Source organism: Lepus europaeus, chromosome X (assembly GCF_033115175.1).
Source record: "Lepus europaeus isolate LE1 chromosome X, mLepTim1.pri, whole genome shotgun sequence".
In the NCBI taxonomy this organism is placed as follows: Eukaryota; Metazoa; Chordata; class Mammalia; order Lagomorpha; family Leporidae; genus Lepus; species Lepus europaeus.
Genome location: NC_084850.1, coordinates 50,402,350 through 50,417,678, shown reverse-complemented (window position 1 = coordinate 50,417,678; position 15,329 = coordinate 50,402,350). Strand labels below are relative to the sequence as shown.

The window sequence follows — 15,329 nt, the reverse complement described above, 5'->3', positions numbered from 1 at the left end:
ATTTCATTCAATTTGGAATGGTGAACAGCTTGTATCAACATTGGAAAATAACAATGTGGCTCCCGAAGAGTGGGGGAAGGGCAGGGCCAGAAAAAGAGGACTTCCTTCCCAGACAATGACTGCTTGAGGTGCTTGAGGGAGTGATGGAGAGACAGGTGCTGAACTCTGTCAAATATGCCTTCCCCCACCCCTGCCACCTTCTATTAATGCAGATCTGCATTTTTATTACGCATCAGGACTCATGATTGGGACAGAATTAACCTTTCTTAGGGTGTCCAAGTGAAGGAAAGAATGTGGAATTTTCTATTTCATTTCAGCAGGAGTCTTGCTTTTTCTTCAAGAGGTTCCCTGGTCTCACGTTGCTTGTGAATTCTTCCTTTTTGCTTATGGTATAAACAGTAGTTTTTTGTGTTAAGATTTATTTGAAAGTCAGAGTTACACACACACACACAAAGAGAGAGAGGGAGGGAGGGAGAGAGAGGTCTTCCATCTGCTGGTTCACTCCCCAATTGGCCAAAACAGCCAGGGCTGTGCCAATCCAAAGCCAGGAGCCAGGAGCTTCTTCTGGGTCTCCAGTCTTCTTGGGAGTGCAAGGGCCCAAGCATTTGGGCCTTCTTCCACTGCTTTCCCAGGCCATAGCAGAGAGCTAGATCGGAAGTGGAGCAGCTGGGACTAGAACTGGCGCCCATACGGGATGCCAGCACTGCAGGTGGTGGCTTTACCTGCTACACTACAGCGCCGGCTGTGTGAAAGTAGACATTGTTTCTGTCTTGTGGACTTGTGTTGCCTGTGCCTGGCACATGGTATGTGCCCAGAAAATATTTACTGAATGAATGAAGAAATCTAGGTCTTTAAAGGATAAGTATGATTTGCATTAATGAGAAGGGTTAAGGGTGTAGAGGGGAGAGGAACAATATGAACAGAGCCACATAAGGTCATGGTGTGTGCCAGGCACAGTTTTAGAGCAGCTGAAGGTCCCAGAACTGCTCATGCTTTGAGGCAGGGGGAAATGATCAGGCCCCATCATGCCAATTTAACATAATGCGGGTTGAACAAAGAGTCACTGAGGCATTATTGCCCAAGAACAAAGTCAAAATTAAACAAATGGTAGTTGGCACAACCAGTCTTCACTTGTCGCTTGGCACCTAATTTCAAGTCAAGCTCTGTCTACCCACCATGGGGACAATTTCTTACAGGGTCTGAGGTCTGAATCCAGTCATTCCCAAATTGTCCCTTATCATTTCTAATTTGAAAGCCGTCATGAAAGCCAAAGGATGCTTGTGACAAACAGCCTCGCCTCTCCACTCAAGAGAATGGGCTGAGACTCAGGAAGTGCAGTGAAAGCAAAGCTTTATTAATGATCTTGCAAGACTGCCGGCCTCGGGGACCAGCACACCTGGGGCAGTTTATAGCAAGCTATTTCTTTGCTAGCACAGGTCTCATGCCCGCCCCCGCCCCCCCACTAGCTGAGTTACAATCTTCCTGGCATTTGTTTCAGCTGTTTTGGCCACACCTAACTTCCTGTCTGCCTAAGGACTTTCAGGTGCCTGTAACTTTCAGTCTTTGAACCAAATGTTTACTTGTCACAATGCTCTACCATCCCTCCTGATGTGGGGGTGGGGGGCAGGGAACTCTGTTGTTCTCCCCTAATGTTAGAAGTCATGCTTTCCACTTAGAGGAAGGATCTGAGTGGCTATTTCCTACTCAAACTTCCTCTCCGGCGTCACACGCTCAGGGAACTCTTTCCTGAGCTGAGATTGAGGTAAATCCCCCTCTCTCTGGTTCTCACAGCACCGCATGCTTCTTGTTCATCATAAAATGACACCCACAGTTGATGCAATAAATATTTTCTTTTAAAGATTTATTTATTTATTGAGAGGCAGAGAGAGAGAGAGAGAGAGAGAGAGAGGTCTTCCATACTTTGGTTCACTCCCCAACAGGCCATAATAGCCAGAGCTGCGCCGATCCAGAGCCAGGAGCCAGGAGCTTCTTCCGGGTCTCCTATGCGGGTGCAGGGGCCCAAGGACTTGGGGCATCTTCTACTATTTTCCGAGGCCATAGCAGAGAGCTGGATCGGAAGTGGGGCAGCCAGGTCTTGAACCGGCGCCCATATGGGATGCCATGCTTCAGGCCAGGGCTTTAACCCGCTGCACCATAGCACCAGCCCCAATGCATTAAATATTTTCAAGGAGGCTGCCATATGGCACACTGGGTTAGGCCATCGCCTGCAACACCAGCATGCCATATTGGAGCACTGGTCCAGTCCCGGCTGCTCCCCTTCTAATCTAGCGTCCTGCAAATTGCACCTGGGAAAGCAGCAGATGATGGGCCAAGTATTTGAGTCCCTGTCACTCATGTAGGAGACCTGCATGGAGTTCTTGGCTCCTGGTTTCAGCCCGGTCAAGCTGCTGGGAGCATTTGCGGAGTGAGCCAGAAGATCGAAGATTCTCTCTCTGTCACTCTGCCTTTCAAATAAAATAAATCAATCTCTTAAAAAGTGTTCCAGGGGGCTGGCGTTGTGGCGTAACTGGTAAGGCTGGAGCTTGCGATGCCAGCATCCTGTATGGTTGCCGGTCCCTGCTAATGGCCTGGGAAAGCAGTGGAGGATGGCCCCAAGTGCTTGGGCCTCTGCATTATGTGGGAGATCCAGCGGAAGCTCCTGGCTCCTGGCTTCGGCCTGGCCCAGCCCCGATTGTTGTAGCGATCTGGGGAGTGCACCAGCAGATGGAAGACCTCACTCTCTCTCAAATAAATAAAAGATAAATTAAAAAAAGGTGTTCCAGGCACTTCACAAGCATTATCTTAATCCTTTCCACAAAATCCTATGCTAAGCACTTTGATCATTATGTCCATTTTGCAGATGAGGAAAGTAGAGATTGGGAGACTCTTTAAGATAACACGGCTGATAGGTGGCCAAGCCAGCACTGTAAAACAGGTTAGTGTGAGGCTAGAGCTGTTGTTCTTAAGCTTGACTGTTTACTTCTTTCTTTTTTTAAAAAAATATTTATTTAATTTATTTCAAAGAGTTACAGAGAGAAAGAGGGAGAGACAGAGAGACCTTCCATCGGCTGGTTCACTCCCCAAATGGCTGCAACAGTCGGGGCTGGGCCAGGCTGAAGCCAGGAGCCAGGAGCTTCTTCCGGGTCTCCCACCTGGGTGCAGGGGCCCAAGGCCTTGGGCCGTGTTCTGCTGCTTTTCAGAGGCCATTAGCAGGGAGCTCTAGCAGAAGTGGAACAGCCAAGACAGGAACCCGTTACTGTGCTGGCATCACAGGTGGCAGTTTAAGCCACTGAGTCACAATGCCTGCCCCAACTATTTAGTTTTAACTGTGCCTTTGTCACAGCTTGTTGCAGTGGTCTGGGTAACGTTCTCTGCCCACCCCCAAACCCCCAGGATGTTAGCTCCGTGACAGCTGGAGCCCAGTCCCTGTAGGAAGCAAGTATCATCTGGATGCCCAGTGCCTAAGGCAGGGCACGACACGGAAAGGGGAAAGAAGCATTAGAGTTACAAAACATTGACGAGGAATGAAAACTACAAGTCTCCACCAGATGGGGCTGTGGGAGTCCAAGAGAAAGTGTAGTCTGGACTGTCTTTCCTACTCATTTCCCACAGACAAGCCAAGTGTCCACATGGTTTTCCTTCCTTGTCCTGTGTCCCAAAAACACTGAGTGCATGGGAGAAACCTTTTCAAGATACTGTTTAGGCAGGAATTGACACAAATTTGACAATCTCATTTCAGACCTTATGTCTTGGCCTAAAAGGATGACCTTACCCCCATCTTTTTAGATTCTTGCACTTCTTTCAGACAGCTCAGCGTGGTTTTCAGGCCCATTAAATAGCTAGCAATAAAATCTGAATTCCACAAAGTACTGAAGGAGGTTGCACGGTGCAGTGGGAAGTTTCCTTGACTTGGAGGCAAGCTGGGATTCTGATGGGACTGCCATTAACTTACTGGGGACTTCAGGCACGCCCATCTCCTCTCTGGACCTGCATGTCCTCTGTTAGGAAACTGGCGCAGTTTTATCTATGGCACGATCTACACCCTGATTTACATCCCAAGCTCTAGCTCCCACCGCCATTGCTGGAAGTCAGGTGGCCACATGGCCCAACCTCTGTTGTAAAGCTCCACCCCCATCCTAATGGGATTCGCTGCTCCTGCTTCCCTGCCCACCGTCGGGCAAAGTTTTCAAAGGTCCTGTTCCTGAACACGTGCTCTCTTGGCTCCACTCTCTTGGCTCTTCTCTCCTGCCCTCTTGGCTTCTCTTTTCTCTCACTCCCCCCTCTCCCCTCCTCTCTCCTCTTTCTCTCTTACTCTTCTCTCTCTTATCCTTCTTCGTCCCTCCCCTCCAGCCTGCTGGGTTTTCACCAATAAACCCTTTTCCTTACTCCGGTGTTTGGTGTGCTTTGTGATGGCTAACAGAAATATATAACATCCTCAGCAATAAAATAAAGGGATTAGGTGAGACTTCCATCTGGGAAACCTTGTGCTTTTCCTGCTAGCGTCTGCACAAAGGACATTAGGCAGCAGCATTATAGAAGGATGGTAATAAGGATCTTGGACCCTGGTTGAAATCTAACTTGGCTGCCAATGAGGTCCATGACTTTGGGCAAGTTACTTAACCTCTCTGGCCCTCAGTTTCCTCATCTGTAGAGTGGGAATGATACTATAGCTACCTCACTGGGTTGTTCTTAAGGATTAAGTGAGACAATGCATATGGAATTGTTAACGCAGTGCTTATACATAAACTTTCAGTAAAAGCTAGTGTCACATAGAACTGACTCACATTTTAGTAACTGTCCAGAGTTTTCTTTTACACATTTGGCCACCATCAAAACACAGGGAGGTTTTAAGTAATAAAACTACAAACTAGCGGCTGGCATTGTGACATAGCAGGTAAAGTTGCCACCTGTGACGCTGGCATCTCATGTGGGAACCAGTTCAGGTCCAGGCTGCTCCACTTCTGATCCAGCTCCCTGCTAATGGCCTGGGAAAATCAGCAGAAGATGGTCCAAATCCTTGGGGCCCTGCACACACATGGGAGACTGGAAGAAACTCCTGGCTCCTGGCTGTGTCTTGGCTGCCTCCGTGGGTGATGCGAGACGATTGCCTAGGAAGAAACAAGATGACTTCCTCCTTTTTTTAAGGACAACTTGTTATTTAGTTTTTATTTCATGATCTTATCTTTATTTCTGAAATCCTGCTACATTTGGAGGGGCAGTAAGGAAAACATGGAACCCAAGGAACTGGAGTGACAGCACAATTAAAGGACATGACAAGCAAATGGGAGGGAGGGGTGCTCTCCTGAGCTACAGAAGGAATGGTCTGGTGGTTAAGATAAAACACATCAGATGGATGAGAGCTGTCTGCAGTAGGCAATGCTCATCTTCTTGCTGGTCTTGCTACTCTCAGACCCAAAGTTCTCCATGGCTTTCACAATACTCATGTCCCTTTCACTCTGCCAAAGACCATGTGCTTGCCATCTGACCATTCAGGCTGGGCAGTGCAGATGAAACCTGGGAACCGGTTGTGTTGAGTCTGGTATTTGCCATGGCCAAGATGCCAGGACCTGTATGCTTCAGGATGAAGTCCTCATCATCGAATTACTCTCCATAGATGGACTTGCCCCCAGTGCCATTATGGTGTGTCCAGTGCCCGCCCTGTCACGTAAACCCTGGAATGATCCTGTGAAAGCAGGAACCCTTATAACCGAGTCCTTCGTCTCTGATGCTCAGAGCATGGATGTTTTCTGCTGTCTTTAGAACTTGCTCTGCAAATAGCTTGAAGGAGATTCAAGCCCACAGGCTCCCCAGTACTGGCAATGCCAAAGGACAGGGTGGGGTTGACCATGGCCGAGGGCGAGCAGCTGCAGGTGACAATGGCGTCTGCAAAACCAAAGACCCTTTCTTGAATGGTAATCACGGGCTATATCTTAGTAGAGGATACATTTATCAAGACTCCTCAAATGTACAATGGATGTTTATACATCTCGTTGTATGTACAGTTTACTTCAAAAGAAAGAAAATCAGCAAATGTTGAACTGAAAGATAGGTATGGGAAAAGTGCTTAAGAGTGAAGTATCCTGGGGCCGGCGCTGTGGTGCAGCGGATTAAAGCACTGGCCTGAAGTGTGGCATCCTGTATGGGCGCCGGGTCGAGACCTGGCTGCTCCACTTCCGATCCAGCTCTCTGCTGTGGCCTGGGAAAGCAGTGGAAGATGGCCCAAGTCCTTGGAGCTCCTGGATCCTGGCTATGGATCGGTACAGCTCTGGCTGTTGCGACCATCTGGGGAGTGAACCGGCAGATGGAAGACCTCTCTCTTTGTTTCTACCTCTCTCTGTAACTCTGTCTTTCAAATAAATAAAATAAATCTTTTAAAAAAAGAGTGAAGTATCCTAATGTCTGCAAGTTCATAAAAAGGTAATAGATGGAGCGATGGACAGGTGAGTGATGGATAGGCCAGGACAAGAAAATATTTGTGGCAGAATCTAAGTGGTAACAAAGTAAAATTCTTTGACCTGTGCTGTATATTTGAAATTTTATATAATATTTTGGGAGAAAAATATGTAACAACAAGTTCCACATTCTCTACAAAGAATAGGCCCTGAATGAGGGGAGGAAAGGCTTCAGGAAGCACCAGCTCCAGACTAAGAAGTAATTGTTCATTTACGAAGGGATGCATTGACACGCAATCGGAATAGATGCTGGCTGTGAAGAACCAGGATGGCCTTCTACAGCCACGTCATCACAGGCCAAGAAGAAGGGGCGCACAGACTCTAGAGCGTCCCATTTCCCAGAGGATGAAACCAAGATCTCAGTTCCTGAGGCATCATGGAGCGCTTGGGTCATTCTGGGCCCCCCTTGTCTCTCTGGATGCTTCTACTTGATCCCTGTGCTCATGGCAGGTACCTGAAAGCTCCCTTGCCTGCCAACCTGCCTAAAGCAACGAAATCGTTTTTCAAACACTTGCACAGCTTTTTTGTAAGAAGACGGAGCCCAATGTAAACAGATCAATGTAAATATCTCCTGAGCACTTACTATGTGCCAAGGAAGGTGAACGATACAAATAAGGTAAACACAACTCAAAAGGATGGCGGAGGCCATTGAAAAGCACTTCCATCACTGTTAGCCTCTGCTAGATAAGTGATCATAGAGATGCCCCTTCAAGTTTCAGCTTGGTCACCTCTGAGCTCATGACTATGGGCAAGTTATGTAGCCTCTCTGGGCCGCCATCACTTCATCGGTGTAATGGGAGCAGTACTGTAGCTAATGAATTGCTACGGAGAGTGAGACTTCATCTAGGATACAGAGTATCTGGCATTGAAGACATCTGGGATAGTTACTACTGGAAATATGGTTGAAAATCAAAGGCAGAGCACCAAGAGTCTTGAAGGGCATACTGAGGTGATCCTTTGCCAGTCCAGCGGACCCAGTCAAGAATTTTGAGCCAGGCTCGCGCTGCGGCTCACTAGGCTAATCCTCTGCCTTGCGGCGCCGGCACACCGGGTTCTAGTCCCGGTCAGGGAATCAGATTCTGTCCCGTTGCCCCTCTTCCAGGCCAGCTCTCTGCTGTGGCCCGGGAGTGCAGTGGAGGATGGCCCAAGTGCTTGGGCCCTGCACCCCATGGGAGACCAGGAGAAACACCTGGCTCCTGCCATCGGATCAGCGCGGTGCGCCAGCCGCAGTATGCTGGCCACGGCGGCCATTGGAGGGTGAACCAATGGCAAAAAGGAAAACCTTTCTCTCTGTCTCTCTCTCACACTGTCCACTCTGCCTGTCAAAAAAAAAAAAAGAATTTTGAGCCAAGGAATAACATGTTATTAAATTGCTGGGCAAGAATGGCGGCTGCAGTAGACATCGTTGCTTTAGGCAGGTTGGCAGGCAAGGGAGCTTTCAGGTACCTGCCATGAGCACAGGGATCAAGTAGAAGCATCCAGAGAGACAAGGAGGGGCCAGAATGACCCAAGCGCTCCATGATGCCTCAGGAACTGAGATCTTGGTTTCATCCTCTGGGAAATGGGACGCTCTAGAGTCTGTGCGCCCCTTCTTCTTGGCCTGTGATGACGTGGCTGTAGAAGGCCATCCTGGTTCTTCACAGCCAGCATCTATTCCGATTGCGTGTCAATGCATCCCTTCGTAAATGAACAATTACTTCTTAGTCTGGAGCTGGTGCTTCCTGAAGCCTTTCCTCCTTGCCTTTAGCACCCATTATGGCATTACCAGCCTTCTGGATGCCAACAGTGCTCACCAGTGCCCAAGATACATTGCTGTTAGCTATTTTTAATATCACCTCTACTCATCTCATAGGATTGTTGTGAGACTATTGAATATATTGTATATAATATGTGTGACACATGCTGAGCCCTTGATAAGTGAGACTGGGGACAATATTTGATACTCCAGTGTATGGCCTGGGTGTGGAATAATCTCAGTATAAGATCCCCAAGGCCGGCGCCGTGGCTTAACAGGCTAATCCTCCTCCTTGCGGCGCCGGCACACCGGGTTCTAGTCCCGGTTGGGGCGCCAGATTCTATCCCGGTTGCCCCTCTTCCAGGCCAGCTCTCTGCTATGGCCCGGGAAGGCAGTGGAGTCCTTGGGCCCTGCACCCGCATGGGAGACCAGGAGAAGCACCTGGCTCCTGGCTTTGGATCAGCGAGATGCGCCGGCCGCAGCGGCCATTGGAGGGTGAACCAACAGCAAAAAGGAAGACCTTTCTCTCTGTCTCTCTCTCTCACTATCCACTCTGCCTGTCCAAAAAAAAAAAAAAAAAAAAAGAGATCCCCAAGAAGTCTCTAAAGTAGAAACTTGAAGACCATGAGGCCCACTCCAGCCCTTTATCAAACTATAAGTGCCCCTAAATATGGTACATATTCTCATGGAACAACCGAGAAGCCCAAATTGGACCCAGGAACTGTCACATTTATTCTCATTCATCTTTTGAGAACAGATCTATGGTGGGGACTTCTGGCAGGCCACACCCTAAGGATGACGCTTACTACAGCAGGTAAGGAAGGTTGCAACATGGCAGCAAACAATGGATTCAGACCACCTGGGGTCTTCTTCTTTTTGAATAAGTCTTAGGACTCTAGTGATTGGCGCTTAGATCCAGAGTCACAATTCTCTCCAAACCAGGCTGGCCTTCCTTGCCACTGCTCTCTCAGCTCCATGTCCCTAGTTCACAAAGAAGTAGCTCTAAGAGTTATAAAGGCATAGATTGTTCATAGATGTGACTTGCTCACTGATGTGCCTAAGACCCAGCATAGTGCCTTGAAGAAAGTAACATGCAATAAAATTAATATTTGTTGAATGAATGAATGAATGAATAAATGAATGAATGATTATTCCTTAGTCTCTAGTTGGTACTTCATGAAACTCTTTTCCCTCCCCTTCTTCGGGGCACATTATGGCAATTGCCAGCCTCCTGGATGCTTACCATCTGTGCCTGTCCTTTGGAAACCAGCCAAACTCAACTTAGTTCAGTTCAACGCACTCCCATGGAGCTGCACTATTGGCAGGAAGCACTCACAGCCTTAAGGAATGGCGAAAGCATTTCCTAGTCCATGGCTCCTCAATTGTCCTTTTGAAAGAATCTTGGCAGGGATCAGAACATTTTTCCAGACTTTCTGAAAGTCCAAACACATGATTATAAATGAGTTCCCTTTGTCAACACACTTGATTACCTTTCAGGAAATAAGTGAATTCTAGGTGATGGATAAAGAGAAGACTATTTGATAGGTATGGGGGCAGGTGTGAAGCTGAGGGAGTGGGGGATGGAAGGGAGGGTAGGAATGAGGACCAATCCTTGTTTGATGAAATTGCTATTTCATTAAGTCTGTCAGGGAAAAGGGTTGGCATCTCAGCCATTCAGGGCTGGCCTGGGACTAGGATTTAAAAGGATACCCAGCAGCCCCTGGTGTGAAAAAAAGGCCAGAATCCCCCTACACACATCCGTTGTTTTTTTCTGAGACTTGTGCCTATTTAAATTTTAAAATGACCATTTCCATTTCTGTCTCCACCCACTTCTACATATCTATCACTTCCCACATTAGTCTTCTGCTTTCTGTCCTGTGATTATTTCTTTTAGTGGGGTTAGAAGTGTCCTTGTATGTGTTCATTACAATATTATTAATAGTGAAAACCTGGAAATAAGAGAAATCATGCAATATGGGCTAATTTAAATACATTGTGGCAGATTAATAGTTTGGAGTACTGTGTAGACAGTAAAATGATGTTCTGGAAAAACAGTAAATGACATGAGAAAAATCACAATGTTGTTAAGTGAGAAAGATGGCTGGCCGGCGCCAAGGCTCACTTGGCTAATCCTCCGCCTGCGGTGCCGGCACCCTGGGTTCTGGTCCCGGTCGGGGTGCCAGATTCTGTCCCAGTTGCTCCTCTTCCAGTCCAACTCTCTGCTGTGTCCCAGGAAGGCAGTGGAGGATGGCCCAAGTGCTTGGGCCCTGCACCTGCAGGGAGACCAGGAGGAAGTACCTGGCTCTTGGCTTTGGATTGGCGCAGTGCGCTGGCCGTAGTGGCCATTTAGGGGGTGAACCAACGGAAGACAGACCTTTCTCTCTGTCTCTCTCTCACTGTCTAATTCTGCCTGTAAAAAAAAAAAAGTGAGAAAGATGGGCTATGAAACAATGACTGTATGCGTGTGCATCTGTGTACACTATTAGTCACATTTTTCTTGGTGCTTTTCCATGTTGTCCAAGATTTCTGCTCTGAATGCTGCAGTCGGAGTTAGCATAGAGCCAGGAGGAGTGCATTGTACAGAGTCACAGGGATACTGAGCAAGGCTTCCTTTAATCAGTCAACTTTGAGGGAGGAAAAAGGCTTAACATTGAAGAACTCTGGGAACATGCTGTTCTTCAAATTCAAAGAGAAGGTGGTGTCTATTAGTGGCAAGGACTTAAGATCCATCAAAGAGAATTGGGCTCTAAGGGAGAACCAATGAGGAGCAACTCTGGGTTTCAGAATATAGAGGTGATTTGACGGAAATGATGTTGGAGGAGAACTATTCTAATCATAGCATGGTGGGTTGAGTTATAGGCAGGGAGATCTGCCAGGAGATTCTCAGTTTGCATATTTGACCTGTGGTAATGAGAGTTTGGATTAAGCTCATGGCAATAAAGCCAGAAAGGAAGAAACAGATGCATTTGAGAGTTCTACCAAGAAAAACTGAAGCTAGAGATTCAGATTTAGCTAAATGTATGCCGGGTAGGTAAAACTATGTAAGGAGACATTTTCCAAGAAAATCGATATTAAGAGAGAATATCTGAGGATTGACCCTTCAGGGATTCCAACAGTTAATGGATAGAGGAAAGAAGAGGAACTAGCAAAGGACACAGAGAATGATGGGTCAGAGAGAAAATCAGAGAAACTTGAGAATACAATGCCATGAGAAGCAAGGGTACAGCAGCTACAGGAAGGAGTGAGTGGTTTCTGGAATCAAATTCATCCTCCGGGTCAAAGATGCAAACTGAGCAGAGACCCTTCAATTGGGCTTGTAGTAGGTCTTTGGAAAACTCACAGGGAACAGTTTTGGCAGAAAGTCTGGACTCTAGAGGGTTCCTGAGGCACTGCAAGGACTAGTCACAGGGCTAGAGTAATGGCTAAGGATTGAGCACAAGGTCAAACCTTTTCATTCACGTCCTGCTGCTTAACTGCTCTGAACCTGTTCCCACTTCTGAAAAAGGGAATAATCCTACAAGCTTATAAGGCTGTTGAAAAGTACAATGAAGTTTAAAGGAGTATTTATATGTTATACTGAAAGGGCTTCTTCCTCTAGCCTGCCCCTGGGGAAAAAAAAAACACCCGGTATTTCTGGGCATGTTTTAACAGATAAAGGGAATCTTTTAGTTCAACAGTCATATCCCTTGGGTTAGCATGGCTTTGAAAAAATCCCCTAGCTCTGTTCTCTGGCATTCCTCATGCCAAGTCACTTTAGCAATTTTCCCATGAGCCACTCTGAGGTGAGAGTCCTTGGGCATGGTGATTAGAAGGTAGCCAGTGGTCAGGGTCAGGTGGAGTGTGTCTGAGGCCTGTGGGTGGGAGGGACAATGGATGACCAGGGCGGAGGAACCAGAAAGCATTCTTTTCTTTTCAACCCTGGCACCTACATATTGATTGGCCCTGGACTAAATGATCTGGAACAGATAGCTTGGTTTTCAAGGGATGTGTAAGGTCATAATACTTTTTCCCTCCTTCCTTCTATTCTTATTTAGTGACTATGTCCGACCAGATCTGAGCAGTACAATCTCCTTTTTTTTTCTTTACTACCTGAAGATTCACCCTTTTGCTTTGTAAAACTCTGTGTCTGTGTCTGGTTTAACAGTCTGGAATGAGCTTTGTCTTAGTGCCTTGTATTCTCCTAAAAAAAAAAAAGATGGCCTCTGACAAGAAGGGAAAAAAGGCCACCGCACAGGCAATCGGGATCTAGATGGTTCCCAAGCCCTTGGAGGGGCACAGAGCTGTGTGCCAATCTAAGCAGGAGTGTGGTGAGCATATCCCCTAGAGCTGGCACGTTTCAGATCCTGAGACACCTAGAGTGTCGTCAAAGGGCCTTTTTCATGTCCCTCCTCTTCATGAAAGAACTTGCTTTCACTTCCGGGAAGATGGCTTACCAAGGGCACGCATGGTACACACGCTAATGTATGCTGCCCCTTGAACGGTGGGCTAGGAGTCAGGGTGGGGCTACTTCCAGGGAGTGTGGTCCTATCAGCAGGAATGGGTGTGGATTCTAGCCAGATGTCTGAGCACTCAGTCACCGAACTTGACCTGTCCATCTTCTGAGTAAGATGCTCCCCTCGGACCAGGGCTGGAGGATGGGGGCTTGGGGGGAGGGGTCTGAATGTGCGTATTGAGGGCTACAGAGATAGGCCAAGCAAGATCCTTAGCTCTGGGAGTAACTGCCACAGAGCACAAGTGGAGTCTGCTGCCATGTTTCCGGAAAGCTAACGGAAGGGAAGGCGTCTGTGGTCGCACTCGAGCGGCCCCCCTTAGGGGGCCAGATGCTGTAGCAGAGCCAAAGCACCAGAACCTTGGAAGGAATTCTTTTCCGTAGCCCAGGGTCCCGGCTTGGCCCCAGCAAGCTGCCCCTGCAAGCCTCTGCTGCCTGGGGCCTCGCACATTCCGCGCCCCCGCCCCCATGCCCCTCCCCCGGTCTCACCTCCTCCCAGTCTCCTCCTGCCCCACCAGCTGTCCCCTTTTCCCGGAGCGCCGACAGCCGGAGCCTGGGAAGAGGCGGCCGCGGGCCTGAGGGGGCGTGGTGGGGAAGGGGAGGAGGGGCGGGGGTGAGGGGATAAGGACGCGGTGGCGGCCGGCGCCCCCTGTCACTGCGCGCCAGCTCCAGAGCCCAGTGCCGCCGCCGCCGCCGTCGCCGTCAGCGCGCTCGGCCTTCTTCTCCGCTCCCTTCCCCTCGCCCAGGGGGAAAGGTCAGCACCGACCTGGAGCCGCCGTGTCGCTCCCCGACAGCCATGAACTGCAGCGAGAGCCAACGGCTGCAAACCCTCCTGAGTCACCTGCTGCTCCAGCTGCACCACCAGGGCAACGCCAGCGGCCTGGGCGCCGGCCCCGGCCCAAGCATGGGCATGGGGGTTGTGCCTGACCCCTTCGTGGGCCGCGAGGTGACCAGCGCCAAGGGCGATGACGCCTATCTCTACATCCTGCTCATCATGATTTTCTACGCCTGCCTGGCCGGAGGCCTCATCTTGGCCTACACCCGCTCCCGCAAGCTCGTCGAGGCCAAGGATGAGCTGTCCCAGACCTGCGCTGAGCACGAATGGGCCCCGGCCGCCGACGCCGAGACTGCCGCCGGCTCCCGGGCCGAGGGCTGCCGCCAGCTCTCCTCCGCGGGGCTGCCTGCTCTCGCCCAGGGTGCCGAGCGGGTCTAGCACCACTACCCTAGCTTGCTCGTTCGCGCATGCCTCATCTCTTTGCTTCTCCCTGAGCGCAACGCCTGCCCATTCCTCCCCTTCCAGGGCCCGCCTCACCTGAGGCCCAGACAATAAGAGGCCAGGAGACTTTGTCTGGAAGGACCTGGAAGGAGAACACCACCCCACCTAGCCACTCCTGACCGCTTTCACCCTTCTCTCCTCTCACGCCTCCACCCCCACTGGGCACATGCAGCTTGCACTAAACTGCCTCTGCTCTCTTGTCTTCAGACAGCTCCAACATCACGCTCCAGCCCTCTGGGAACTGAATCCGACACGTCCAACACTTGGCGTTCAACTGAAGCAATGAAGTCCCGTCAAAACTCTGGGCCGTCTAACTGGCAGCTGCTCCGGGGCTGCCAGAGACTGCTCTCTCTGCAGAGCCAGCGGGCTTGCCATCCCTGCCAGGCCGGCTGCAGCAGCTCCAGCTTCCTGTTGCCTTAGGGACACAGACAAAGGAAAGGAAGAGGCCTCAGACACGGTTTCCCCGCCCTCTGTCTGTCAGCAGGGAGCTCACAGGACACCAGGACTGGGATGGAATGGACTTCGTGGGGACTGAGGGAGGGAGTCCCAGTGGGGAGGGGAGGATCCATGAGCCCAACTGTATGGTTTTCTCGCCTCCCCAGTTGTCATCCCAGAGGTAACTTAGCTGATTTCTCCTAGCTGTGCTGTCCTCTGCAGAGGGGAGACAGTACTGGGTTTGGGCTTCCAAACCTCTCCTAGACCGATTCAGTTATTCGCGCAGTGTCTGCTTCATCCATGGCACCTGAGGCTCAGGTGCGCCCTGCTCTGTTACCCTAGGGGATTGTCAGAGGCAGGTAATAAAGATTGTTTAAGCAATAACCTAAGAGTCTTCTCTCCAAGACCCCAGCCTTGAGACCCAGCACCATACAGAGAAGCAGAGAAGAACCCCCCCCCTTTTTTTTGGAAATGATGTTTGGCTTTGGGCTTGGGTTGTTGCGATATGTGTATCTATACATCCAATTCTAATACTATAGGTGTGATTGTGGGTGATGAAAAGGTTTACATGGCTAAATGAGTTGTTATGTCAAGTATTTCAAATGTATAAGCTGCTTTATTACGTCCGTTTCCTCTTTCTAAATCTGATGCACTTAGAAATATCATAATGCTAAATAAGGATTGTCCACTTTCTTTTTCTAGTTTTTCAGGATGCACTAAAACAAAACCAAAACTCCCCAAACCCATCACTAGGAGCTATTGTCAAAGTTAAGTTTTAGAAGCTACTTTATTAACTATCTCAAAATGGGGCATGTTAAAGAAGAAAAAAACCCATCGAACTGTAAATCTTGAGTCCGAGAGAAGAGGCTCGAGCTTAGCAATCTTAATAATTGATGGGTAAAGTTAGAGGTGTGTGTTCATTGATTTATTCTTGTCTCCAAA

General features: G+C 49.1%; 1 protein-coding gene and 1 pseudogene across 1 annotated transcript; one reads left to right on the top strand and one right to left on the bottom strand.

The window, feature by feature from the left end:
• Positions 1–5,345: 5,345 nt before the first annotated feature.
• Positions 5,346–5,848, bottom strand: LOC133752598 (peptidyl-prolyl cis-trans isomerase A-like; annotated as a pseudogene).
• A 7,624-nt stretch (positions 5,849–13,472) lies between these two features.
• On the top strand, positions 13,473–13,889 carry KCNE5 (potassium voltage-gated channel subfamily E regulatory subunit 5). The gene has a single exon (XM_062182917.1). The coding sequence runs from the start codon at positions 13,473–13,475 to the stop codon at positions 13,887–13,889; it is 417 nt and encodes a 138-aa protein (XP_062038901.1).
• Positions 13,890–15,329: the final 1,440 nt, after the last annotated feature.

Bases quoted from the DNA above. Each gene is read 5' to 3' on its own strand.
- KCNE5 (XM_062182917.1), top strand. From the start codon at position 13,473: ATGAACTGCAGCGAGAGCCAACGGCTGCAAACCCTCCTGAGTCACCTG.